At 49.5% G+C, this 26,769-nt stretch overlaps 1 protein-coding gene across 11 annotated transcripts in view; it reads left to right on the forward strand.

The window, feature by feature from the left end:
* The first annotated feature begins 374 nt into the window (after positions 1-374).
* Positions 375-26,769, forward strand: part of EPB41L4B (erythrocyte membrane protein band 4.1 like 4B) — a 140,665-nt gene continuing 114,270 nt past the window's right edge. For 9 of the 11 annotated variants that reach the window (XM_061163456.1, XM_061163459.1, XM_061163462.1 and 6 more), the window contains exon 1: positions 375-674. In XM_061163456.1, the coding sequence (XP_061019439.1) occupies positions 375-674 (300 nt within the window). Of the gene's footprint in view, positions 675-22,961; positions 23,106-23,671; positions 23,911-26,769 lie in introns of those variants that run through there. The other 2 variants (XM_061163466.1, XM_061163465.1) reach the window with 2 other exon arrangements.

Raw genomic sequence — 26,769 nt, forward strand, 5'->3', positions numbered from 1 at the left:
GGCAGCCCGCCCCCGCGCCCCCCGCAGCCCCCCGGGCCGCCAGCGGCCGGCCGTCGGGAGCGGCCCCTCGGCCGCGAGCGCAGGCCGCCGGCCCGGCAGAGCGCGTGGCGGCGGAGGCGGCGGCGGGACGGCGGCCGGGCCGCCCCGAGCGCGCCCTCCCGCCCGCGGCCACTCGCAGTCGGCGCTGGCCGGGCCGGCGCGCCCCGCAGGCATCCGGAGCGCGGCCTCGGCCTCGGCGGGAGCGAGCCCCGGGCTGCAGCCGGCGGGAGGAGGCGCGGGCGGGCGCTGGCACTGACGGCGTCGCGGGGCACTCCCGGGCGGCGGCGCAGCGGCAGCGGCGCAGGGGGCGGAGGCAGGGGACGCCCCCAGCCAGGATGCTGCGGTTTCTGCGCCGGACCTTTGGCCGCCGCTCCATGCAGCGCTACGCGCGGGGCGCGGCAGGGCGCGGGGCCGCCGGGCTGGGGGACGAGCGCGACGGGGGCCCGCGGGGGGGCCCGGCCGCCGCTGTCTCCACGCTGCCCGCCGCGCCCGGGGGCAGCGTGTTCCCGGCCGGCGGCGGGCCCCTGCTCACGGGCGGCGCGGCCGTGCACATCTCTGCCGCCGGAGCCTCCAAGGCCACCCTGTACTGCCGCGTCTTCCTGCTCGACGGTACCGAAGTGAGCGTGGACCTGCCGGTGAGTGACGGAGCCGGTCCGGGCCGCTGGCACCCCGGGGCCCGCGGGGCAGTTCCCTTACCCCGATGCGCCCCTCTGGGGCGCTCCCCTTGTACCTCTCCGGGATCCCCTCCCCCTTCTGCGCGCACTCCTAGTCCTGGTTCCCTCTCGGGCCACCCCATCCTGGTCTCTTCCGGGGGGCCCCCATCCCTGGCCCGCGCCCCCTCAAGTCCCAAGTCCCCGCCCCCTGGGGGTGACTGTTGTTCCCCTTCGGTCCCTGGGGTTCCTGCAGCGGCCTTCTTGGTGCTGGGCTGTCGTTTAGAGAATGTCAAAACAAGGCGGGGCTGCCCCGGGGTAGCCTGCTTGCCCCCACAGACTCGCCACCAGGCCGTGGTGGGAAGGCAGGGGAGGGAGGCCCCCTCGCCTGCTGGCCGGCAGGTGCCCCAAGTTTGGGAGGGAGTCAGGGGAGTATTTCTGCTCTCTCCAGTCCCCATCTGGGCGCTCCCCACCCCCTCATCCCATCCTAAACAGCCCCTCTGGCCCGCTGCCTCACAGGGGGTTGGGCGACTTGGGAGCTAACTCGAGAACCGACTCTCGCTGATCGGGTCAACTTTGCAGCGGCAGAACCCTCTTCCGGGCCGCTGGGAGGCGGCCCCCGGGTGTCCCCGGGCCTGGGGCGCCGGACTTTCCCCGGGGTCTGTGCGGGGAGTCGCGGAGGCACCCCAGGGCGGCTGCGCCGCGGCCTCAGCCCGGGCCACCCGCCCACAGGTGGTTGCTCCCCGCCCCCTGCAGCGGAGAGCTCGGCTGGCGCTGCTGTCCCCGCCGGGGCGTCCGGCCACCAGCGGGTCTTTCTAGCCCAAGGGGCCAGATCTGATCAGATCGAATCCGCCCATTAATGGGGCGCCTACTGTGCACTCGGCGTTGCGGCAGACGTTGCCTTTGGGAATCTTTGGGTGTGACTGAGGACACAGAAGCGGTTGAGCTTTAGATGAATGTTACAGACCGTCCCGAGGGTTTCAAGCGGGGGCGGGGGTTGCGGAATAACATACCCGGACTTCTAAAGAAAGCATTCAGACCTTCTCGGGTGGGGGAAATTGGACATCAGGAGAGAACTGGCTGGGAACCTGTAAGGGTTTTAGATGGAAAAATCAGAGCCCGCCTGGCCTGCGGTTTAATGTTTCCTTGTGTTAGGTTTAATTTTGAGACAGTTTCAGTTTATGGCGATTTTATTTTTGTCGTTCCTGGTGCTCTCCATAGGATATCATTTTGTTACGATAATACCCTTCGGGGGTCTTTTTATTCACGGAAAAGGGGCCAACATTCCAGGGCTCAGAGCAGTTGTCTTTAAAATAGTATTAAAATGTTACTGTTTTTCCAAGACCGGGCTCTCCAGCTTTTTATTCAGCTGGGAGAGGAGGCTTGAAAAAGGGGAGGGGGGCGGGCCGAGCAGAGTGGAGGAGAGGTGAGTGGGTTGCTTCTGGAGCGGGCAGCTGGTGTGTGGAGAGGATGTGGCGCGTTCTGCATCTCAGATCTGCGAAAGGAATGCTCTGGTTGGGAACTTTGACAACGCTCACTGCTGATGATTTTCTTGTCTGTTCCCCCAAGATGATTCGTTTATAAAATGTATTGCTTGTGTCAGGTTTCTGCGACAGGTTTAAGTGGTGTTTCGGAGATGAAAAATGCAGACCCAGTAAAAATGCATGCGTGGTGAATAGACCCAAACAGGTACCCAGATGAACAGGTTGGGATGCGAAGGCTGACTTAACCTCAGCTGGTGGAGCTCTGGCCCAGCGTGGGGGAGGCAGGTTTTGCATGCTAAAGGTTTCTTCACTTTATTAAAGGCTACTTGACAGAAGAGTTCACTCCGTTTTCTTACAATGGCAGATTCCCCCCACCCTTTTTTTTATATTTATTTCCTTGTTTTTGGTTACATTGGGTCTTCCCTGCTGCTTGGGTTTTTATCTAGTTGCAGAGAGCGCAGTGGGGGGGAGGGGGCTACTCATCACTTGCAGTGTGCCGGCTTCTCCTTGCGGTGGCTTCTCTTGTTGCGGAGCCTAGGCTCTAGGCACACAGGCTTCAGTAGTTGTGGCATAGCGGTTTAGTTGCTCGGCGGCATGTGGGATCTTCCCAGACCAGGGATTGAACCTGTGTTCCTTGCATTGGCAGGCGGAGTCTTATCCACTGTATCACCAGGGAAGTCCAATGGGATGCCTTAAGATGTTATTTAGTGAACGTCTAATTTTATTTATATAGACATGCATATATGTATATATGCCACCCAAAGACAGGTCTAGAGCAAATGCTGGCTTTGGTCATCTGTGCTCTCGCTTGGGGAGGAAAGATGGAGAAGAATCACCAGTGAGCACAGCTCATTGACTGAAAGATTTATTCAGTGTTAGAACTGCATCACGCAGTCTCCTACAGTCATCTTCAGAGTTTCAGGGCCAGTAATTAACTCTCAGAGTTACAGCGTGAGCTCCAAGCAGCCCGGTCTCCATGAAGCTAAGCATGTGTGCTCCTTCTCAGCCCCATTTCACCAGGCTCACTTTTTATGCTGTCCTTTTTTGGCATTTAGTCCCACCGGTCATTATTCTCGTCTCCTGCATTCCTGAATTTTTACCGCTTCTTGGGCCCTGGGATGGCTTTGTGGCTTGGCACACCAGATTTACCTTTGACCGCCATCTCCCTAAGCTGGATTTTCTGTCTCCAATCACTTACTCAGGCGCAAAGCACCCTTGCCAGGCTAACTAACTATGGCTCTTTTGTAATTAAAACTCTCTGGTGGTGGTAGCGTCATGCATTCTTCGCTCAGCATACTAACCGTGCTTAAGCATTGTCATAAGCTATTTTATTAGCCCTAGTCAGGATGCCTGTGTTCCAGAAGTGCCTCAAACACAAGGCCCTCAGTGTGATTGTGCTAGGGCACCTTGGTTTTCAGCTGGGCTGTGGACCCAAAGGTGAATGAGAGGTGGCCTTGAGGCCCTTGAGAAATACAGGTAGCTGTGTGTCTTTTTACTGTAAGTGATGCTGAGCTCACAGGATCACCAGATAGGGCGCTGGGGATGGATGAATTGGGAGGACTTCCTGGAGACTTTGATGCTTGTGGCTCTAGGATCTCAAATCCAGTACCCCGTATGCATTTTTAGACTCTCTGTTGTTTCAGGGAGTCAGCCACTTCTTGGCCATGCCTCGGCCCCGCTGTTATATATAACAAAGGAAGAAGCAGATGTAATTGTCTTCTCCAGTGATGCTCCCCTGATGGAGCCGGGAACCCCTTTCCCTAGGTGGTGGGCCTTGTTTTCTGGCACACTTGTGTGTTCTTAGCCTTTGCTGTGCATCAGGATCTTTGGGGGGAAGAAAACCCATCTATAATGGGCAATCTGGAGTGGGCTTCCTGTGCCAACCCAGCTCCCAGGGGAGGCCTTGGCCCACCATACAGACCAGAGTGCCCCCGCAGAGCCGCTCCTCTTCAGAAACCTGGGTGCTGGCTCAGAAGGTGCGTCCCCCTCCGAGCCCGCCCCCTGCCAGGCCCAGCCCTCAGGTGTGGTCTGGCCAGAGCAGGGCAGGACTCCCCTGGCCTGCCCCAGACTCTTCCCTTCTGTTAATGCCGCTGAAGATCCCATTAGTCTGTTTGGCAGCAGCACCCGCTGTTGACTCATATTAGCTCTCTGTTGACTAAATCCCTGGCATCGCTTTTGCTCGTGCGGCTGCTGCTCAGCCCCGTCTCCCCCCTCCCCTGCATGCGCAGGCTTCCAGCAGTTCTGTGTGGAGAGCCGGGAGGGGGTGTGGCTGGCTGGTTAGCACTCCCTCCCCTGCCCTGCAGGGCATGCCTCCTCAGCCAGTAGGGGGTTTGGCGCAGTTGCTCTCACCATCTCTGAGGTCTCTGAGCTCCGTGTGGACTTGGGTGGTGCAGGGCAAGCATGGAGGCTTTCGGGGTGGGAAGGTGCACGTTTGAGTTGTGCAGTCTGGCTGTGCCATCCTTGAACCTCGATTTTCTGGTCTTTAAAATGGGCGGATTATGAAAAGGCCTTAGGAAGCAGCAGGGTGCTGAAGGGTTGCTGGGAGGCTGTCATCTTACACACATCTCTGTGCCTTCTCTTTGGCCTGTGAAAAGGATTCACAGAAATGAACATTAAAAAAAAAAAAAAAGGTGGGAATCCCTGGTGGTCCAGTGGTTAGAACTCTGCACTTTCACTGCCAAGGGCCTGGGTTTGATCCCTGGTCAGGGAACTAAGAGCCCATAAGCTGCGTGGCTTGGCCAAAAAAAAAAAAAAAAAAAAAGCCGTGCCAGGAAGGCTAAACGTTGCTTGGCTCTCCCTTATTAGAAATTGCAAGCTGGGTGTAGTGAGAGATGCTTTTTAAAAGTTTCACTTTGAATGAGAAAAGAGTGCTACCCCCCCCCCCCACCCCAGTCCCTGGTGGCTCAGATGATAATGAATCCATCTACAGGGCAGGAGACCCGGGTTCAATCCCTGGGTCCGGAAGATCTCCTGGAGAAGGGAAGGGCAGCCCACTCCAGTGTCCTTGCCTGGAGAATCCCATGGACAGAGGAGCGTGGTGGGCTATAGCCCATGGGAGTCGGACTGAGCTACTAACACTTTCACTTTTCAACCCCCGACTTACATCCCCAAATAAAAAGAAAAATGCCGGTCCTCAGAATTGCAGGACTGGAACCTCAGACCCAACAGAACATATATGATACAACATTGAAGATCGTTTGTCTAGAAGGGACCCTAGACAACACATATGCACCCATCGTATGTATGGGACATAGAGGCCTGGGGATATAAATTGACTCCCTTGGTCACTCAGTGAGGAGGTGGCAGGTGCATCTTTGGGAACCAGTCTCGCCTTCGGAGATGTGTAGGATCAGCAGTAAGGTGGCTGGCCCGAGTCCTAACACAGCATCATGGCGGGGGGCCAGATATGTTCTCAGTATTTGCCTAAACAATGGGGAACTCCAGCAAAAGGGTTCTCTAACTTCAGTGTACACAAAGAGTGCATCTGGGATTTTCTTGTCTCCCGTTCAGCTAGCTCAGAGCCCACCTCCAGAGCCCACCTCCAGAATTTCTTAGTCTAGGAAGCTGGACTTTGAATCGGTACCTTGGGCGTGCAATTGCAACCCAGTGGACCCTTCACGTCCTTTGCAAACCTCAGGCTCTGAACTGTGAGAGCAGAGGGCAGCTGCCCTGTGCATTAAAAAGGGCTCCAGAAGGTGAGGATGGGGGCAGCAGCCTCCAGGCTGGGGTTTGGCAGGCTCACACCGGCACTTTAGGGAGCCCATCTTTGCCACCTCAGAGTGAAGGCTGGGCTGGGAGAGGGGATGGGGACCATTCCCTCTCTGGAGACTCCGTTGTTGAAGTAATCCAGGTGAGGGGTGATGAGGGCCTGGGGTGGAGAAAGGGCTGAATGTTGGTGCGTTCCCGGAGGTGGGGCTGTTGATTGAGTGTGGGGGAAGTGAGTAGTGGGGTCTAACTTGGAGGACAGGAGTATCTTCACTCTCAGGTGTGGGAAGAAATGGGGGACTGCATAAGACCCATGAGAAGGCAGCTCCTCATCTCCACCCACCCCCAAGGTTCCCGCTGCCTTGAACACCCTGCCTTATCCCAGGCTTCAGGCGGCTTACTTTTTCCTCCTTCTGAGGGCTGGTAATGGCTCAAGGCGGCCCTCCAGGGCTTAACCTGCTCCCATCCCTCCTGGACTGCGAATGAGGCCATGGGGGCCCTTGGATGACTGTGTGGTCATGGTTTTGTGTCTTTTTAAAACATACCTTTGTTTTCAAAGGAGGGCAGGTGGGGAAGGGGAGAGGGCAGGAGAGGTGGATGGTGACCATCCCAAGTGGGACAGAGGTGCCCTCTCTAACTCCGGTTCCTCACTTGCCGGATTGTCGGTGTTAAGATGCAGGGGGGCGGGTGTCTGCCAGCCTCTCCAGCACCAGGAACGTGACCCTGTGCAAGTCCAGGACAGAACAAATATTAACTGGCTAAGAGCTTTCACGTGCATAATCTTCGTTGAGTTCTGTCCCTAGTGCACTGCTGTGGTGGATGAAGGCACCTGTCTGTTTAATTCTGAAATAGCAAAAGATTGTGGTGGGGGTCGGGTCGGTGATACGGGGAGATAGCCTTTTTCCTACATTCTTGCATAGGGGCTTAGGGAAAAACTCCACTCCATCACCGCAGAAATCCTCCGCCCACAACTTGTCCTCAAAACCCGTGTCCCATCCTTCTCCTTGGCCTGACTCCTGTCTCCAGCTTCCTCCACGCGGCCTAGAGCATTTCTTCTGCAGGAATCTGGTTCTTTGCACTGGGGCTTCCTCCTTGGGCCCATGGCAGCTGCCTGCAGGCAGGGTCAGCTGCTGATTCATCTTGGTGGGTTTTGTTTTGTTTTTTTTTTTTGGTGGTTGGCATGTGTTTTTCCTCCCCCACTTGCATTGCACAGGAGAACACGTTGGCAGCAGAAAGATTAGAAAATATAGAGATGGAGGAGAAGTTAAAAACATCTACAATCTCATCAGAGATAACCACTTTTAAAACTGTGGGGGGTGTGTGTGTGTGTGTCCATCTGTACTTTTCTCTTTGTTTTTAGTTCTGAATGTGTTATTTAAAATGATGAATTTATATGGGTTGATAACAGTAAAGTCTCCTTCCCCACCTCCACAGCATAATTGAATAGGGATCTAGACCCCAAGTTTGGGCCTCTTTAGGGTAGGACCTCTGCCCCCACTACTTTATAGCCCCCACTGCTTTCCAGCCCCTGGGATCCTTAGCTGGGGCGGGGAGCTCCCTGTGGCCATCTGAGCTGTACGCTACCTCATGCCTGGGTAAGGAGTGGGATCCTCATCCTTGGAGCCCTTCACCACCAATCACCTCTGCTTTCTGGCAGCTTAGAGGTCCTGTTGATGTGGCCACAGACTCCCCTTGGATCTGAGGGCTTGTGTTCTGAACACCTGCTTTGGGGAGGCTCTCTAGCTGCCCAGGGAGCTCAGGCCCTGCTCCCAGCCGGCGCTGATCTGGCATAGGTGGGTGGGTCATCCTGCAGCATCCCAGGGCTGCCTCCTCTGCCCCAGGGCCTCTCATCTCATTCTGCAGCCTTTTCGGCTTCTCTCGACAGTGGATGTATCTCACTAGTCCCTCTTGATTTTAATTTCTGGCTTATTTTTGTTTCCCACTATGTTTTTGTTTGGCCACCGTGTTTTCTTCAGTCACCCAAGGCTGGTTGTGCACTTAGCCTGCATGAAGCATTGGGAGGGGTGCAGGATGGGGGAGAGAGTTCCAGTCTAGAAGCGGGGAGACAGTGTCAGGAGATGACTCGGAACCCCACGAGGGGTGGTGAGGGGGTGAGTGCTGGAACCGTGCGCTGGATTGGGAGAAGGTTCCATGTCCCGAGGGACACTGAGTGGTCCAGAAGGTTTGCCTAGAAGGTTCCGCTGTTAAGAGTTGCTCAGAAGGCGTTGCAGTGGATGAAGCAGCAGGTGCAGGTGCAGGGATAGGAGCCGGGAAACCCCACTGGCTGGGCTTCCAGCTCCTTGGGATTAGGGATGATTGTGAGCACCGGCTGAGCCCCCAACTCTTGAAGGAGTGAGTGAGCAACCTCTGAAGCACAGAGGGTCTCAAGCTGCTAAGAGTCAGGGGATCACAGTGGGCTGATTCTGTGCTAAGTGCTTAAGTGACTGTGAATCCTCACCAAACCTCTTTCGGTGGTTACTTTGTTATACCTTATTTGTGAGAGGGGAGAATCAAGTCCCAGCAGACTGATTAAAAAACCCCACCGGTGTCACATATTAAGGCAGAGTCTAGCCTCAGGCTAAAGGAGGTTTGTGTTGGGGGGAGGGGGTCGTCTGACCAGGACTGGGCCTGGGAGGAGTGGGGGGGGGGGAGGAGCCTGCCCCAGGGTTGATGGGGACCCTGAGCCTCAGAACGGTGGCCCCCTTTCCAGGCCACTTGGGGTTCCCATGCATGGGATTCACACCTGTAAGTCATACTGGGTGAGTGTGGTTTCAACCAGAGAGCCTTCTGGTTTGAGGCCCATAATTCTTTAACTCTGAGTTTGGAAATAGGCTACATTTTAAAAAAGTGTTTAATAGAACAACACTAAAATTATCACAGAGAGAAACATTTTACATATTCCCATCCTGCTGCATAGCAACTGGTTGGTTTCACCACTCCCTTCAATCTTTGTGCTTTTGCATACATGTTTATAAACGTGTGCAGCCTTTTATATACTTTTTTTTAATTAAAAAAACTTTTATCCTCTTATCCAAGCCTTCCAGACATACTTTTCACCCAGTTTGGTGCCCTCTTTTTGGCTTATTCTGAATTACTTAAAGAAGTGTGTGTGTGTAATGATACCTGTGTGTGTGTAATAATACCTGTTCCTACCTGTCTCTTGGGGTTGAAGGTTGTCACACAGAGCACCTGGTATCTTGCCTGTTAGGCTTGCCTACCCCCTAGGCTCGCAGAATCTGTTACTTCCCTTAATTGCTACCATCTGGGAAGGTGTTATTATCCCTTTTATGCAGGTCTCAAGGCCACTCAGCTGTAAGTAGGGTGGAGCCAGAATTGAATCTGGGTTTCCTGACCCATTCTTTAGTGCCCTACCCCCTCACCCATGAAAGGTGTGCTCTCCTGAGCTCCCAGGGAAGGTCAGAATCCTCTGTAATTTGACAGGTTAGAATGTCATGCCGTAAATTGCCCTGTCTTTGCTCAGTCTCTTTGCTTTACAGCATCTCTGGCATTCGGGTTCTGGCTACCATTTCTCAGCATGTTTTGTAGGTTCTTTCCCCCAGTGTCACTGTTGTCTGAGTGCCCAGCATTTCCTTCTAGAAGTTGTGAACGGGAGGGTGATATCCCCAGGGCCCTGTGCCACCCATGGGGTCATCTGGAGCGACTTTGCTTCCCGGCACTGAGCTGGGTCCCAGGGGCAGAATCGCCCGGGGAGGCTGGCCCTGCCAAGAGGCTGTGGACCGCCCGGTTCCTCGCGTGCCGGCAGGGTCAGCCCCCCTTGGCTCTGGGGTGTCCCTTCCATACCCGCTTCGTGCCTGAATGCTGTTGTCATCTGTGTCATGTCTTATGTGTGCTCAAGTGGCTTGAGGTAGGCCTGGTAGCATCTCTCCTTTATCCTTCCAGCTTGCTGCTCAGCTGCAACTTCTTTGAAATATGGATTTTTAAGATTGTGATGATACGTTAGTAGCATAAAATGTACCATTTTAACCATCTTTAGGTGTACACTTCAAAGCACGTGCACATTGTTGTGCAGGATCACCACTGTTCATCTCCAGAACACTTTCATCACCCCAAACTAAAACCATGCCCTGTAAACTCGATCTCCCCATTCCCACTTCCCCGCAGCCCCTGGCAGCCTCTAGTCTGCTTTCTGTCTCTGTGAGTCTGACTCCTCCAGCTGCCTCCCGTAAGTGGGGTCCTGTAGTCCTTGTCCTTTTGTGTCTGGCTTCTGTCACTTAGCATACTGTCTTCAAGGTCCATCCCGGTGGTAGCGTGGGTCATTTTAAGGCTGAATGGTGTTCCGGTGTGCAGACACGCCGCAGTTTGTTGACTGATTCATCTGAGTTACGGACTTCCCCTCATGTCTGGGCCTTCCTAACTCCGCCCTGCCGTTCACGGATGGCACCGCCCTCAGAGACTTGGATGTCCCCCACTCGCCCCTCTGCTGCTCCCGGTTTTGTTCTTGGCATCCTGGCTCCTCTCACCTGGGGCTCTTCCTTTTCATGCTGATCCTTCTCCTGGGTTGTCTGGCCTTTTGTCGGAGTTGCTCAGTGTTGGCAAGTCCTCTGTCCAGTCAGTATTTAAATCTTTTAATGATGAAATACAGATACAACAGAGTAACTGTAATATGACTGGCTTTAAGGAAAAGTAGGGACTTCCCTGGTGGTCCAGTGGCTAACACTCCACACTCCCAGTGCAGGGGGCCCAGGTTCCATCCCCAGTCGGGAAACTAGATCCCACGTGCTGCAACTAAAGATCCCCCATGTCCTGCAGCAAAGATGGACAATCCCATGTGTCTCAACTAAGACCCATGTTGCCAAATAAGTAAATAAATACATACTAAAAAAATTAAGTAATGTAATAGACATCTGTGTACCTACCACCCAGCTGAAGCACAAAGAGCCTCACCAATGCTGTTAATCCCCCACCCATGTTCCTCCCAAATCACCTTCCCTTCTCCCCACCCCTGAAGTTTGTCTCATTCCTTCTTTGATGGGTTTGCCTCATGTGTGCGTTTCCCTAAAAGATAGACTGTTCGTCCTGCATGTTTGTGAACTTTATAGTAAATGGATTTTTCACTCAATATTGTGTCTGTGAGGTTTATCCATATTGATGAGATGGCTGGACTTCTTGCTGTGCTGCATGAATATACCCGAATATATTTATCCTTTGTCGGTGGACATTTGGGATGTTTTCAGTTTGGAGCTATTAGGGAAAAAAAATGGCGCTTTGAACCTCCTGAAATTGGTCTCCTGGTGCCCGTTTGCAAGCCAGCGTCTCTCCTGGGTATGTACCCGTCGCTGGGAGGGCAGCAGGCAGGGCCTTTTAAGATCATATGAAATTGTTTTCCAGAGTCCCTGCAGTACATAAAAGCGTCTGCTGATCCATTCTTCAGCCCTGGGTGTTGGGCAGCTTTTCTGTTTTATTTTACCAGTCTTGCGGGAGTTAGTGGGAACTCACTGTAGTCTTCACTTTTTCCCAGTTGTGGATGAGTTGAGGATCTTTGCCTGTGTTTATGGACCATGAATGTACTTTCTCCTGGTATGCTGTGTTCTGCGATGTTTGCCTGGTTTTTAGTTGAGTTATATTTTTCTCATTGTGTTCGACTCCTTGCCCTGCTGGCCTTGATGAGGTTGTCTCCCACACCCACTTCCTCTTCTGAACTCACCTCAGTGGAACAAGGGAGAACACTCCCATGTAAGTCCCGCTTGCCTTTCCTCCCGAAGTGGAAATGAATGTTCTGTCTTCCGTTTCGCTGTGAATTAGCTGGAGTCTGTTGCTGCTGGTGAGCAGTTGTGGGAAGTGTAGTCTTCATTCAGTTCTGCCTACTTTCCTTCCAGTTGTTATTCATTTTTAATAATTAATTTATTTATAAATTTTAAGTGCAGTCAAAAGCAGAGAGAACCCCAAGTACCCATCATATAACGAACATAACTTAAGTACCCACTGTTTAACTTCATCACTTATCACTGTGGCCCCTGTCTTTTCATTTGTATTCTTGTATCTGTTCCTTCCCGATTCTTTTTAAAAAAATTTCCAGAACAAAATCCCAGTTATCTAAAAGATAAAGGCTGTGTTTTCTAAAAAATATTCACAATAGTATCACAACACCTAAAAATAATTAATAGTTGTCGTTTAGTCTCAGATATATGGTCAGTGTTCACATTTTCCTGCCTGGTTGTCACACCAAGGTCCTTTGAATGTGTTTGGTTGTTAGTCTATCTAAAGCTCTTTAAGAATTTTTTGAAATGTTATTTTCCCTTGCTTTATTGAGGCATAATTGACAAATAAAAATGCTATTTGTTTGAGATGTAAAGCATGTTGATTTGATATATGTCTGCATTGTGAAATGGTTACTGCACATCGTGGTAATTAACATATCCATCACTTCTCCGGTCACCATTTGTGTGTGTATCTTGGCAGATTTCAGGTATATTCTACATTATAATTAACTATTGCATCATCACACTGTCATTTAGATCCCAGAACTTATTTATCTTATGACTGAAAGTTTGTATCCTTTGACCAACATTATCTCCTTTTTCTCTGCCCCACAATTTAGCTGAAGCTCTTCATCTGGAGTTTTCCCTTCTCCCCTCCTTTTCTTCCCCATTTGTTGAAGGAGTTGGGCCATCTGTCTTAGAGTTTGCCACTGTGGATTTCCTCGATGGCATCCTCAACATTTGGTTCCCCTGAGGTACAGTTGGTACAAGCATCACTTAAAGCATCTGACTCAGCACACAGATAACAGTGAGGCAAATTCCTTGTCCTTGAGAAGCTTGAGTGGAGACAAGTCATTACACCTGGTGTGAAAAGTGTCCTGGGGAAATTCAAATAAGCTTAAAGGAAGGGCTAAGGTGGGAGAATTGGGAGGGAAAAGATGGGCAACCAGAAAATTTCAGAGAGAAAGCTTCGAATTCTGAGGACAGTGGAGAACAGCTCTCCTGGTGGCCAAGTCAGTATATTCAAAGGCTCTGAGGCTCAAGACAATGCTTGCAAGATTCCTACCCCTGTTCAGCCCCTGTCTGTGAGCCTAGTTACCCTCTCTTTCATTGGATGTTTCTTCTTTGAAAAGCTCCAGATTCCTCATCTTTGAGAAGTGTTCAGTAGATTTGATTAAAAGAGTATCTTTTCCTTCTGGTTCTTCATCAGCTCCATAACCGTAGTTTTGAATGTCTCCCCTGGTGGCTTAGACAGTAAAGAATCTGCCTGCAATGCAGGAGACCAGGGTTTGATCCCTGGGTGGGGAAGATCCTCTGGAGAAGGGAATGGCAACCCACCCCAGTATTCTTGCCTGGACAGAGAAGCCTGGTAGGTTACAGCCCATGGGGTTGCAAAGAGTCAGACACCAGTGAGTGACCAACACTTGACCTTGAGGTTCTCTTTCTGTATCTTACTTCTGTTTGGGTTCTTTTACATTCTTCCGGACCATGTCCCCCCCAGCCCCCACTGCTCCCCACCCCCACCCCCGTGAGTCCTTTCTCTCCATCTCCTGGCCAGAGGTGCCCGCAGACATTTTAAGGAGCAGAGTCAGTGCACTTGAACACTGCAGAGAGAAAGGAGGCGGGGCGGATGGCAGGGCAGTGGGAACCACTCGGTTTTACTCCTAAAGAAACACTTGAAAGCCACGTGGTCCAGAGCGCCATTCTGGGGTGGCAGGTCTTTGCCTTGGAGCATGCCTGCTGCTCTGCAGCCAGCTGCTGCTCACCTGTGGCAAATGAGCAGTAATTAGCGTGTAATAAGAGTGGTTCCCTTCACGCACCTCCGGGCTCCTCCTCTCAATGGCCCAATGACATTGGTAGACCTTTCCGCCTCTCCAAGGTCCCCCCTTCCTGTTCCCAAACTAACCTGTGGTTCTCCCCAGGGCCCAGAAGAAACTGCCCACTCCAGCATCTGCCTGTGAAACAGGCGTGGGCTTCATCCAGGAAAGCCTGATACACTGTAAAGGTGCATGAGGGTTAGTTATTAACCCACAGCACTCCCTGGAAGGTCATCCCAGTCCTTTGATGGCTCCTATCTGCTGGGGCCCAAGGCCCAAGCCGCCTGCCTAGTGAGCTGCAGTCTGTATTGGGGGGCAGTGACAGTGGGGGTCAGAGTTGGGAGGGGGACTGGAGGGAGGGAGCCGAGAAGAGGGGATCTGTACGTGGGATGTTTCAGCGGGAGCCAAGGCAGTCCAAGGTCAGAAGCATTTATTCGGGATGCTTCAGTATTCTACACAGGACTGACTGACTTTGCTTTGAAGTCCAGAAGCGTTTAGCTTTGTTCTCAAAGCTATGGCGAGAGCTCCTCTTCATTAAAGAGACTTCCGAAGAAAAATGCAAAAATTATGTGCTGTCTTCAGAAGAGAAAAGAAGCATTGCATGTACTTTGGTTACTGTTACATGTCATTTATGTTGTTAACTCACTTCACAGGATGAACGCTGCCCCACAGATGAGTTTTTGAGAGAGCCGAAGTTCATTCTGTTTACTGACCGGCTCTGCTTTATTCCATCTGTTTCATTTTTTGTTAAAAACTACAGTAAAAAGGGATACCAGTGATCTTATTTACAAAGCAGGATGAGACTCATAAACTTAGAAAACAAACTTATGGGTAAAGGTGGGGGGCGGGATAAATTAGGAGGTTGGGGTTAACATATGCACAGTACTTTATATAAGACAGATCATCAACAAGGACCTACTATATAACACAGGGAACTTTACTCAATATCTCTGATGACCTGTATGGGAAATAGAATCTGAAAAAGAATAGCTATATGTGTGTGTATAACTAAAGCACTTTGCTGTGCCCCTGTAACTAACACAGCGTTGTAAATCAGCTATACTCCAATACAAAATAAAAATTTAAAAACAACACACACACACACACACAACAAAACGAGATCAAAATACAAAAACAGAGATCAACTAGTGTGTGTAAGGCCCCATGCAAGGAATATGATCAAAAATGTGGGCCCTGCTTCTAAGGAGCTCATTTGGGGCGGGAAGTGGAATTGTAATTGTTTCACACTGCACATCTCCTGGCCCGTCACATTGCCTTGGTAGCCCAGGGTCAGTGTGCTAAGGATGTCAAGGTTAGAGGACCCACTCCCCTCCCAGGCATCTCCATGGTCTGGCCACTCAGGTGGTCTGTGTATTGTGTTCCAGCCTTCACCCTGTCACTGCTTCCTTCCTGGCTCTGCCAGGGAGCCCTGCTCCACCCGCAGCCTTTACCCTGGGAGGGCCCGGTCCCCAGTGGAATGCCGCGTGCCACTGTGTTTGAGAAGCTATGTCCTCTGCATAGTCACGTCCCTTACGTTTGTGCAGTGTTTTAGGTTGGGATGAAGCTTCGCCTTTTGTGGCTTTATTTAATCCTCGTAGCACCTCTGTGACAAAACTGTGGGCATTCCAGTTTTGTAGAAAGTTCAGCAGCAAGGTTTCTGCCCAACATCCCATGGTAAGTGAGGGCACCGGATGTAAAACCCTTTTCAGACTTTGCGTTCCCATCTCCCCAGTTCTTCCCCAAGGCTGTCACCCCCACACTTTGTACCTTTGCTGTTCATTCCCTTTCTTCTTGGCTGATTCTTATCTCATAAGCGTCCAGTTGTCTCTCAGGACCCATCTCAGATGCCAGCTTGTCTGTGAAGCTTGTCCCGACCCGCCACCCTGCTTGTACTGCATAGTATTCCCGCCCATGTTTTGCCTTCTGGGGGACATAGTACATCCCATGTCATAGTAGTGGTTCATGTAGTAATTTGAGTAATAGTTGTAATTATTTATATTACTTACAAAAAATAATAAATTGACTTAATGTTTTGCAAAGGTTTTTATTTTCAGTTCAGTTGAGTCGCTCAGTCATGTCCGACTCTTTGTGACCCCATGAACTGCAGCATGCCAGGCCTCCCTGTCCATCACCAACTCCCGGAGTTCACCCAGACCCATGTCCATTGAGTCGGTGATGCCATCCAACCATCTCATCCTCTGTTGTCCCCTTCTCCTCCTGCCCCCAATCCTTCCCAGCATCAAGGTCTTTTCAAATGAGTTGGCTCTTTGCATCAGGTGGCCAAAGTACTGGAGTTTCAGCTTCAACATCAGTCCTCCCAATGAACACCCAGGACTGATCTCCTTTAGGATGGACTGGTTGCATCTTCTTGCAGTCCAAGGGACTCTCAAGAGTCTTCTCCAACACCACAGTTCAAAAGCATCAATTCTTTGGTGCTCAGCTTTCTTCACAGTCCAACTCTCACATCCATACATGACCACTGGAAAAACCATAGCCTTGACTAGATGGACCTTTGTTGGCCAAGTAATGTCTCTGCTTTTCAATATGCTGTCTAGGTTGGTCATAACTTTCCTTCCAAGGAGTAAGTGTCTTTTAATTTCATGGCTGCAATCACTGTCTGCAGTGATTTTGGAGCCCAGAAAAATAAAGTCAACCACTGTTTCCCCATCTATTTGCCATGAAGTGATGGGACCAGATGCCATGATCTTAGTTTTCTGAATGTTGAGCTTTAGGTCAACTTTTTCACTCTCCTCTTTCACTTTCATCAAGAGGCTCTTTAGTTCTTCTTCACTTTTGCCATAAGGGTGGTGTCATCTGCATATCTGAGGTTATTGATATTTCTCCCAGCAATCTTGATTCCAGCTTGTGCTTCCTCCAGCCCAGCGTTTCTCATGATGTACTCTGCATATAAGTTAATTATTTTGATAAAATGCAAATAAAGTTTTAACCATTCCACCCACTCACAGTGTTAGGCAACCATTACCACAGTCTAGCTCCAGTGCCTTGTCATGACCCCTGAACCTATTAAGCATTTATCCTCCATTCTCCCCTCTTCCCAGCCTCTGGCAGCCACTAACCCATTTTCTGTCTCTGTGGATTTGCCAACTCTAGATATTTCATATAAAAGGAGTCATATAGAATGTGTGGCCTTTGGAGTCTGGCTTTCACATAGCATGTTTTCAAAGTAGACTGACCATTTACATTATGATTTAAGCACTTCACATGGCTTAGCTCACTGATTTCTCACAACCCTATGAGTTAGTTAGTTCCTATTAACATCCTCATTATACAGTATAAGGAGATCGAGGCACAGAGGGTGAGCAGCCTGTTGGAGCACACACAGCACACAAATGGTTTTGGAGCCTCCGCTGTCCTGCTTGTGTCTGCTCTGTCTGCTCTTGACCTTGATCTTCAGAGATTACATGTATAAGTTTAACCTACGAAGTTGAATTTGAAGGAGAAAAACAGAATTCAAGACAGAATTAATCTACAGTAAAAGAACAACATGTGATGTAGCTCCAGCAGCAGAAACCTCCAGAGATACCGCTTAAGGGCTGCAGGACAGAATTGGTTGTGGGGGATGGATTCTGCAGTCAAAGTTCTTGGCTTACTTGGAGTGGTTGCTGTTGTTCAGTCATTAAGTTGTGTCCAACTCTTTGCAACGCCATGGATTGCAGCACGCCAGGCTTCCCTGTTCATCACCAACTCCCGGAGCCTGCTCAAACTCATGTCCGTCAAGTTGGTGATGCCTTCCAACCATCTTATCTTCTGTTGTCCCCTTCTCCTGCCTTCAGTCTTTCCCAGCATCAGAATCTTTTCCATTGAGTCAGTTCTTCACATCAGGTGGCCAAAGTATTGGAGCTTTAGCTTCAGCATCAGTCCTTCCAATGAATATTCAGCACTGATTTTCTTTAGGATGGACCGGTTTGATCTCCTTGCAGTCCAAGGGACTCTCATGAGTCTTCTCCAGAACCACAATTTGAAAGCATCAGTTCTTCAGCACTCAGCCTTCTTTGTGGTGCAACTCTCACATCCTTATATGGCTACTGGAAAAACCATAGCTTTGACTAGATGGACCTTTGTTGGCAAAGTAATGTCTCTGCTTTTTAATATGCTGTCTAGGTTGGTCATAGCTTTTCTTCCAGTGCCAGACATAGTTCTGAACACTTCATGTATACTTCCTCAGTTAATTCTCACAAAAACTTTATAAGGGAGCCACTGCCCTATTGCACAGATGAGGAAACATGTGCAGAACAATTTAATGTCCCATCTGTGGCCTTGCCACTAGGGCGTGGTGTACCTGGGAAGTGTGGCTCCAGCATCCGTCATCTGCATCTTTGTTTTTTTAATCTTAATTTTCTGTGTTTGGTTATAGCATACCTTTCCTGAAGCATTGAGAACAAAGTAGCCTAGTTGCTTAACTAGGGAGCAAAAAAGGGAAAAATAATGAAAATACTGGTTTTATAAAAAAGAAATAGTATCGTGTCATACCAGCTCTGTACTTGAAAGCATGCTGTTTATTTAAAATTTTTTAGGAATTAAATTAAAAAATACCAAATAAAAGTCATATTGTACCTCCAATAAGACATCATCACTTCATTTACATTTTGGTGGTATCCCTACCACCTTTTTGCTAATAATGGATAAAAAGTAGTTTCTTTCAACAAAAATTCCATCACACTCCATATACTCTTTTTTTTTTTTTAATTGTGGGGTAAAATGTGTTCTTAATCATTACACTTTACTTCCTCTTATATTTGGAGAAAAACTTGGGACGATCTGGACCTCACCATGGGAAGGAAGGCAAAATCTTATCTTTGCAGCCAGGGGAGCAGCTGGCCCCTGGTAGAGGAAGGTCTGAAATGACTGTGGTGTGAGATGGCCTCTTACTGGGGATTTATGGTTCATGATAGAGCCGAGGCTGGTCCCAGGTCCTCATATCCTGCTGAGAACACTGGGTCTTCAAGTGTGTGCCCAGCCTTCGTCTCACTTAATCCTTATCTGGTCCACACCACTCAGCAGTGCAGTGCCGTCATCCCCGTTTGACGGAGGGGATGGCTGAGCCCAGCAAGTTGCATTTGCTCTTTTGACCTGTGGGAGCTCTGCCACCTCATTTCGCTTCTCAGGTCACCTTAGACCAGGCAGAATGACTTGGGCATATCATCAGAGCCAGAGAGCTGAAGCCTTGTGGGGGTTCGTTGGAGGGAGAGGTCGATTTCCATCTGGGGGGGCTTTGGGGGATGTAGCTGCTGGGGTGATTTTGACTCTGGACAGAGGACTGACCAGCCTCACTGAGGAAGACGTGAGGGAGATGTGCCTGGGAAGCAGAATGCAGCTCAGGAGAGGATGAAGCAGAGTGACTGATGAGAAGGGAGCTAGGACCACTGGACGCTCGGAGTTTGGCTCAGGGCTGGTTGAAGGTGGACAGTCATGAGGCTGTTAGCTGTATCATGGATCCGAACTAGTGTGGTGCTGGGCCTGGACAGAGGGGCAGATGCAGTGGAGTTTGAGGATGTGGAATCGAGTGACTGGTGGCTGGATCTAGGAGTAGGGTTGATAACCTGAGGGTGGAGAGGCCTTAATACTCTGCTGGCTGGGTCCTTGGTGTTTTTTTTAAAGTTTGCAAATGTAGTATTTATGTATTTATTTATTTATTTATTTTGCATTTTATTTCTTTAAGAGGACCTCCAAATGGTATAAACTTCCAGGTGCCATAAAGCCTGGATTCACTCCAGGCTGTGTTTTAGTCGAGGCCAGTGTGAGGGCCCAGTGGGATCAGACACCTGGAGAGGAGTGCGGTAAGGCTTTCAACGCAGCTCACATCCACCGGGCCAACTGGGAGGCCGAGACAGAGAGACGCAGATGGTGCCCGCGGTAGGCTTGTGGAAGGCTGTTCCCGGCCAGGCTCCGGGCCCTGTCAGCCTGCGCAGTTCCCGAGCACGGGCGTCAGGGCTCGGTGCCACCATGGTGCCCGGGAGCAGGGAGGCGGCCCGAGCCCTCGCCCTTCTGCTCTGTTGCCTCCCAACCCTGGGTGGCCTGACATCTTCAAGGAAGAGTGAAGAATAAGAAACACGGGTGTTTATTGAGAGCCTGCTCTATTCACAGAACCATGCCAGGGGCCAGGAGAATACAAGACTGAGTCAAGATTGCATCTTTCCTCAAGCAACCGCCTGTTTAGTGGGAAGATGCGTCTTTGGGGTTTGCAGAAAACACTGCAGCTTTACCTGAATGTTCACTGGAAAGGCTGAAACTGAAGCTCCAATACGTTGGCCACCTGATGCGAAGCGCCAACTCATTGGAAAAGACCCCGATGCTGGGAAAGATTGAGGGCAGGAGGAGAAGGGGACGACAGAGGATGAGATGGTTGGATGGCATCACCGACTCAATGGACATGAGTTTGAGCAAACTCTGAGAGATGGTAAACGACAGGGAAGCCTGGTGTGCTGCAGTCCATGGGGTCGCAAAGAGTCAGACATGACTGAGCAACAAACCCGCTTGTACCCAGTTTTCTTGCTTAGGAAGGAAGAGCCAGGGCAAGAGACAGGGGAAAAAACAGTGGTCAGCCTTGCTTCTCAGAGGTCACCGCAGGTCAGAGCTCTGGGGTGGTGGTTGTCACACATTTAAGGTGCAGAAACCAGTATCTGGAACACGGGACCCAGGCAAGAAAGCAGGATTTGAGTAATTCATTGAACATCAGAGCTCTGAATCCCAGTGCAGGTTATCTTTATCTCAAATGTTTATCTCAGAGCTTTATAGTTTATCCACATAAGGTAGTGTGAGAAAGGTGATAAAGACATGTCTATACAGTGTGGCCCAAAGTGAATTTTAAAACCCGTCTTTCTGTCCTCACAGGCATTATGGTGAGGCAAATAAGCCTTGTACAAGAGTACCTTCTGGATGATTCCATTTCTGTGTCACTCCAGAACTGGCAAAACTAATCTGGAGAAGAATCAATTCAGAATGGGTGTTGCTAGGGAGTAAGGACGGCCAGAAATTGACCCTGGAGGGGCACCCAGGATCTGGGGAGATAGAATGTGTGGAATGGTCCAGGGGCATGGGTTGCACAGATGTTTCCATCTGTCAAAATGTGGTAACACAGTAGTTTCCATCTGTCAAGATGGAGCAGCTCAGATTTGCACATTTAAATGTAAGTAAATGTACCACCACCATCCGTGCAAAAAAAGTGTTCAAAAATTAATGGAGGGAATGGGGAGGAAAGAGTAAAGAGGACAGTGAATGTTGATCCTGGTCAAACCTGAGTGACAGGTGTTTACTGTACTCTTCTGTTCACTTCATATGTTTTGGGGCGTGCGTGCACAACTGAGTCGCTTCAGTTGTGTCCAACTCTTGGTGACCCCATGGACTGTAGGCCGCCAGGCTCCTCTGTCCATGGAATTCTCCAGGCAAGAATACTGGAGTGGGTTGCCATGCCCTCCTCCAAGGGATCTTTCCTACCCAGGGATCGAACCTGCCTCTCTTACATCTTGGGCGTTGGCAAGCAGGTTCTTTACCACTACCATCACCTGGGAAGCTCACATGTATTGATAATGACCCTGAAAAAGGGTTTTAAAAGTCGGGGCACGCTAGGCAATCTTTGTTGATTCCTCCCCCGTCCAGGAATCCGGCCCATTTGGCGTCCTCTGGGGAAAATGCCAGTCTCGTGGGCACGGGATTTGGTCCCAGTCACCCTGGCTGTGGGTCTCCAGGCAAGCTCTCCCTCTGCCTTGTTGGTGGCTGTGAACTTTGGCTTCCTTCCCCTGGCACCTGCCACCTCCCCTGTCCTTTTGTCCCCTGTCCATTTGCTCGGGCGAACAGACCCTCCCCTTTGTGACTTTGACCTTCCCACTCCACCCACACTTGGGGCTTCTTATCTGGGGCTCCTCCCTTGGCGAGTCCTTCTCAGCCGTGAGTGAATTCACAAAGGCGCATTCACTTGGGCCTCATTTCTCTTCCACTTAGGGCTGTAAGGCCCACCGGTGTGCCTTTGCTCAGCCATCAGGATCGTGGATTGGAGGGGCACAGGCCCCATGTGGCTGTAGAGGAATACAGACCCTGCACTTCCGTTTGCGTCTAGAGCTGCAAGATGGGCTCAGCCAGCCTGCAGCCCCTGTGGGAGGGAGGGAGAGAGGGGGATTGGAAGACACGCTCGGGACTTCAAGGAGCTGGGAACGGTTCTGTCTTTTGACCTGGGCGGTGGCTGCCTAGTCATGGTCACTTCTGATCATTCCTAGCGTGGTACACATGTGACCTGTGTAGTTTTGTCTGTGTGTGTCATGCTCCAATTAAAAAGTAGACTAAAGGTCTGTACAAGGCTTTAAAAAATTTCCACATTTCACATAAAGGAATTTCGATTTTGTAGCTTTCTTGCGCAACTGGAAAGTCTGATAGCACGGTCTGACTTCTCATAGAGCAGCAGTTGACTAGATCTGTGTGGTGAGTGCCCCCAGTTCACTTGTGAGCACTGTCCAGCAGCATGGCTGGCACCTGCATAACCCTGTACAGATTTTCCTCCTGCCCCTATCGTAACTCCCTAGGTCCCTGAGAAGGTATAAGGGTTGAGGTTTAATGCCTGGTTTAGAGACAGTCTTAGAGAAAAATCTTTTGACACAGATTTGAAGTCCTCGGTCACTGAGGTCTTCTCTTGCGTGTGAAATCATCCTAGGTGAATTAGCTCTGGTTGAACTGGGAGATGTTGGGGTTAGCTATGACCAGTCCATAGCAGTGAGAGATGATGGACCCCATGGACTGTAGCCCATCAGGCTCCTCTGTCCTTGGGATTCTCCAGGCAAGAATTCTGGATTGGATTGCCATCCTCTTCTCCAGGGGATCTGCCTGACCCAGGGATCGAACCCGAGTCTCTTACATTGCAGGCGGCTTCTTTACCACTGAGCCACCAGGGAATACCCCTGTATTTGTGCCTAGGTGTTCTGTAGATAATTTCCTATTTGTGTCTTCTACTTTAAAGTAACATTCCATAATACTACATACTTTTTTAATAGTTCATACTTTTTTTTTTTTTTTTTACCATGTTTGATATTCATTATTTACTGCTTTTAAAAATGCATCTGTGATTGGGACATTTTTCCTGGTTCACGGGTAAGGAGAGGCTCACTTTCTGTGTGGTGAACTTGCAGCCAAGAATCTTCCCACCACGGCTCACACTAAACACAGACCACTCACCTCATAATAATCTTGACAATGCCATTCCTGCAAATCCAGACCCAGGGAGTGCCCGTAGGCATCACGCCCTCCTTTTCTTCTTCTGAATGTGTCATTCTCTGCCTTCTTTTTCCAGGAGACTTTTTTTTAAGACTACTGACTCATCAAAGGAAAAAGAGAGAGAGAAGAATGAAAAATCAAAGGCCACCTGTAACAAGACAGCTTTATTTTATACCCCTCCATCAGGGACATGGATGATGGTGCCTCAGTTGTAGTTTTATGACCCTAACAGTCACGCTCACCAGAGACAAGGTTAAAAGTTTTATGTGCTTTTCCACTCATTAACCTGTTTTGAAAATCTTCCGAGTGCACTGAGCTGAGTAAATTAAGGCCTGGAATTCTGTGCCTCAGTTGGTGTGATCACTGAAAGTGCTAAAGTGGTGGTCGCTGAGTTGTGTCCCACTCTTTGTGAACCCATTGACTGCAGCACGCCAGGCTTCCCTGTCCCTCACCATCTTCTGGAGCTTGCTCAAGCCAGATTGAAAATCGGTCCTAACTTGAATCTCCCTGTATTGCTCGGCTTGGGCTGCCGTAAACAAAGTACCATGGTCTCGGTGGCTTGAACAATAGAAATTCATCTTTTCATGGTTCTAGAGGCTGGAAGTCTCTAGAATCAAGAATCAAGGTGCCGGCAGTCAGGCCTCTCTCCTTGCCTTGTGGACGGCCGCCCTCTTGCTGCCCCATCTCCTCCTGTCTTCCGGTGGTATTTCTGTATGCAGCCTCGATGTCTGTGTGTGTGACCCCTGTTTATAAGGACAGTCAGATAGGATAGGGTACATGCTAATGAACTCATTTTAACTTAATTACCTCTTCTCCAGTTACAGCCACGTTGGGAAGCATTGGAGGGTTAAGGCTTCAACATATGAATCTGGGGGGGACATAGTTCATCTTCTGATACTCCCCAATCACTCCACCTTGTAAAGCTCATCTTCCACAAGTTGAGAGGCCACCTAGAATGAAGCCTGCCTCCACGGACCTGCCCTATGGGTGAACCCTGGGGCCAAGCCCAGTTAAATTCATCATTTCGTTTCTTGCCATCCTCAAACATTCCTACCAGGTAAGACATTTCTGACATTGGTCTCAGCCTAAGCTGAGGACCAGGGCTGGGACTCAGATCCCTGCCACGCTGATCCCAGAGTCTATGCTATCAGCCGCTGCATCATGGGGTATGTTGCGACACCCAGAACTTTCAGCCTTGTGAAGGGCTCCAAGGAGAGAAGGGGGGCGGTCGTTACAGGACCCAGTAATTGAGGGAATGATGCGAAGTAGCACTGACCTGCCTCACTCTGCAAATTTAGTTGCGTTCCTAAGTTGCAGGATCGGTGGGGGCAGTCGTCCACCCAAAATTAGTTCTTTCTGTTCATGTTTCTTGGCTGGGTTTCCTGGGAATTCATTGCATATTTATTTATGTGGAGTTATTTGCTTTTAGAATCACATGGATGGGGAATCTGCAATCTGGCTGCAAAAAGTGATTTGGCAATTTATTTTCAGGGCTGCCCTTCTTCCAGCAGCTTGTTTCAGACTCAACCTCTGGCACAAAGGCATCCATCATTTTAATTGCATGTTACTGTTTGGCCAGGCACAAATTTGTTTCATTTTCTTTTCCTTTCTCCTGTGGTTTCTTTCTTCTCCCCCCCCACCCCTTTACTGATTCACCATTTTGAAAAGCCAAAAATATTTGCCCAAACCAGTCACTTTTTATAGCCAAGAAGCTTTTAACACTGAAATTTTGGGTATTGCCTATTTGATCTCTAACCTTTCCATAGCAGAAATGCTAGGCTGTTTTTTTTTGTTGTTGTTGTTTCCTATTCAGGTAACATAATGCATTTGTCTCAAGATAGTTCTGAGGAAGAAAATTGTATTAGTCTCAGGGTCAGAAGGCTAGTGTTCTATTCTTGGCTTTGCACTGGCTGCCTGGCAACATGACCTATGTCTGGCCTCGTTTTTCCCCATCTGTAAAGGGAGGAACTTGAATGTGTTGATTTCTGAGCCATCTCTGCATCTTACTTGGTAACTTGGATGCCTAGTAGGGCCTGTGTGGGACCCTGGTCATGTGACCAGACACCTTCCAACCCTCTATTTCTTTGCAGTTTGTGAAGTTTTCATTAAGGAAAATTTCAAATATACAAGTTGAGACAATAGTATGATGAAACTATCTTGTATATAGCACCCATATTTTATTATTTCTCTGGAGTATTTTCAAGCAACTCTGAGACAACTTTGTATCTTTTAGCCTGTTAATACCTAAATGGGTGTCTCTTTCTCTTTCTACATATCTACCATCTGTTACCACACTCAACAAAACGAACAAGGATTCTTCAATGTTGTCTGATACCGAGTCCTTGTTTACTTTTCCTCCAGCATTTCAAAAACCTTTTTGTGGTTGGTGGTTGGCATGTTTGAATCAGGAGCCAAGTACAGATAACACATTGCATTTGGTAAATAATGTCTTTTAAGTCTCTTTGAATCCCTAACAGTCCTCTCCCCCATCTACAGTGCAATTTATTGAGTTCTTAATACAGTGTTGGTGAAGGCAGCTTCAATCATTCCAGCCCTTGATTTTAATATCTTTTTCCTAAACAGTTAGTGACCTTCAAAGAGTAGTTTTTCAGTTTGTTTACCCCCCCTTTGTTTTCTAGACTTAATATATTTATTCTAATTCCTTGTCTCCAAGCAGATGGTACCTGAGTTAACATCACAGTAAGGATTCCTAAGAAACAGTTTTTAGAGTTATGGAAAAATTTTTTGCATGCTAAATCTTTTATGTACACACACATGCCACGCACACATGTTATATCTGTGTATTTGCATGGTTTTCTTTCTGATTATCTAATTACATAACAAATTCCCCAGTGCTCAGTGGTTTAAAGCATCCCCGTTTATCATAGTTCATGGATTCTGTTGGTCAAGAACCCATTGAAGTGGGGCCAGGCTGAGATTTTCTTTTGCTCCTCGTGTCATGGACCAGGTCACCCAGGAGGCCTTAGTTGCAAGATTGACTAGTGTGGGCAGTTCGCGGTGGCTGTGCTCACATGTCTGGCACCTTGGCAGGGATGGCTGGAGGCTGGACTCAGCTGGGACAGTTGACAGGAACATCTGTTCACGGCCTCTTCAGCATGCTAGTCTTAGGGTAGATGGATATTTTACATGGTAGTTGGCTTTTCCCACAGAACAAGTGTCCCTAGAGAACTGTTACTCACCTTGGAAATGACAAAATATCACTAATAGCATATTCTATTTGGTTGTAGCAGCACCAGGCTCTTCCAGATGCAAGGGAAAAGGAGAAAAACTTGACAGCCCTGTTTGTAAGTTCCACCAGTTTAAAAAGATCAGTGTGAAAATTAGCACAATAGGTACTTGCCACCTGGGACCTTTCAAGTCCCCCATGTACTTGCTTCTCTTTCGATGTAAGGTGGAGGGCACTAAGCTGACCTGCCTTAGAGGTCATTCAGGGCAGTCTCCTGCCCCCGATCCAATTCTCTAGAGCTTTGTGTGGACTCAGTTGGGCCAAGAGCATTGTGACTGGTTCATGACTCACCTTGCTTAATAATAAAGGTGAGGAGAGTCTCCCAGTCCAGAATTCCAAGAGTAATTTGTCCAGTGGACCTTGGTGTTAGGAGGTTGTCTGATATTTTTGTCCCTGTCAGTTGAGGATCACATATTAAGTGTGTGCTCAGTTGCTAAGTCATGTCTGACTCTTTGCGACCCCACGGACTGTAGCCCACCAGGCTCCTCTGTCCATGGGATTCTCCAGGCAAGAATACTGGAGTGGGTTGCCATGTGCTCCTCCAGGGGATCTTCCTGACCCAGGGATTGAACCCTGTCTCCTGTATTCGCAAATGGATTCTTTACCACTGAGCCAACAGGGAAGCCTGGGCCTGATAGTTCAGTTCAGTCGCTCAGTCGTGTCCGACTC

The sequence above is a fragment of the Dama dama genome, chromosome 16 (genome assembly GCF_033118175.1).
Source record: "Dama dama isolate Ldn47 chromosome 16, ASM3311817v1, whole genome shotgun sequence".
In the NCBI taxonomy this organism is placed as follows: Eukaryota; Metazoa; Chordata; class Mammalia; order Artiodactyla; family Cervidae; genus Dama; species Dama dama.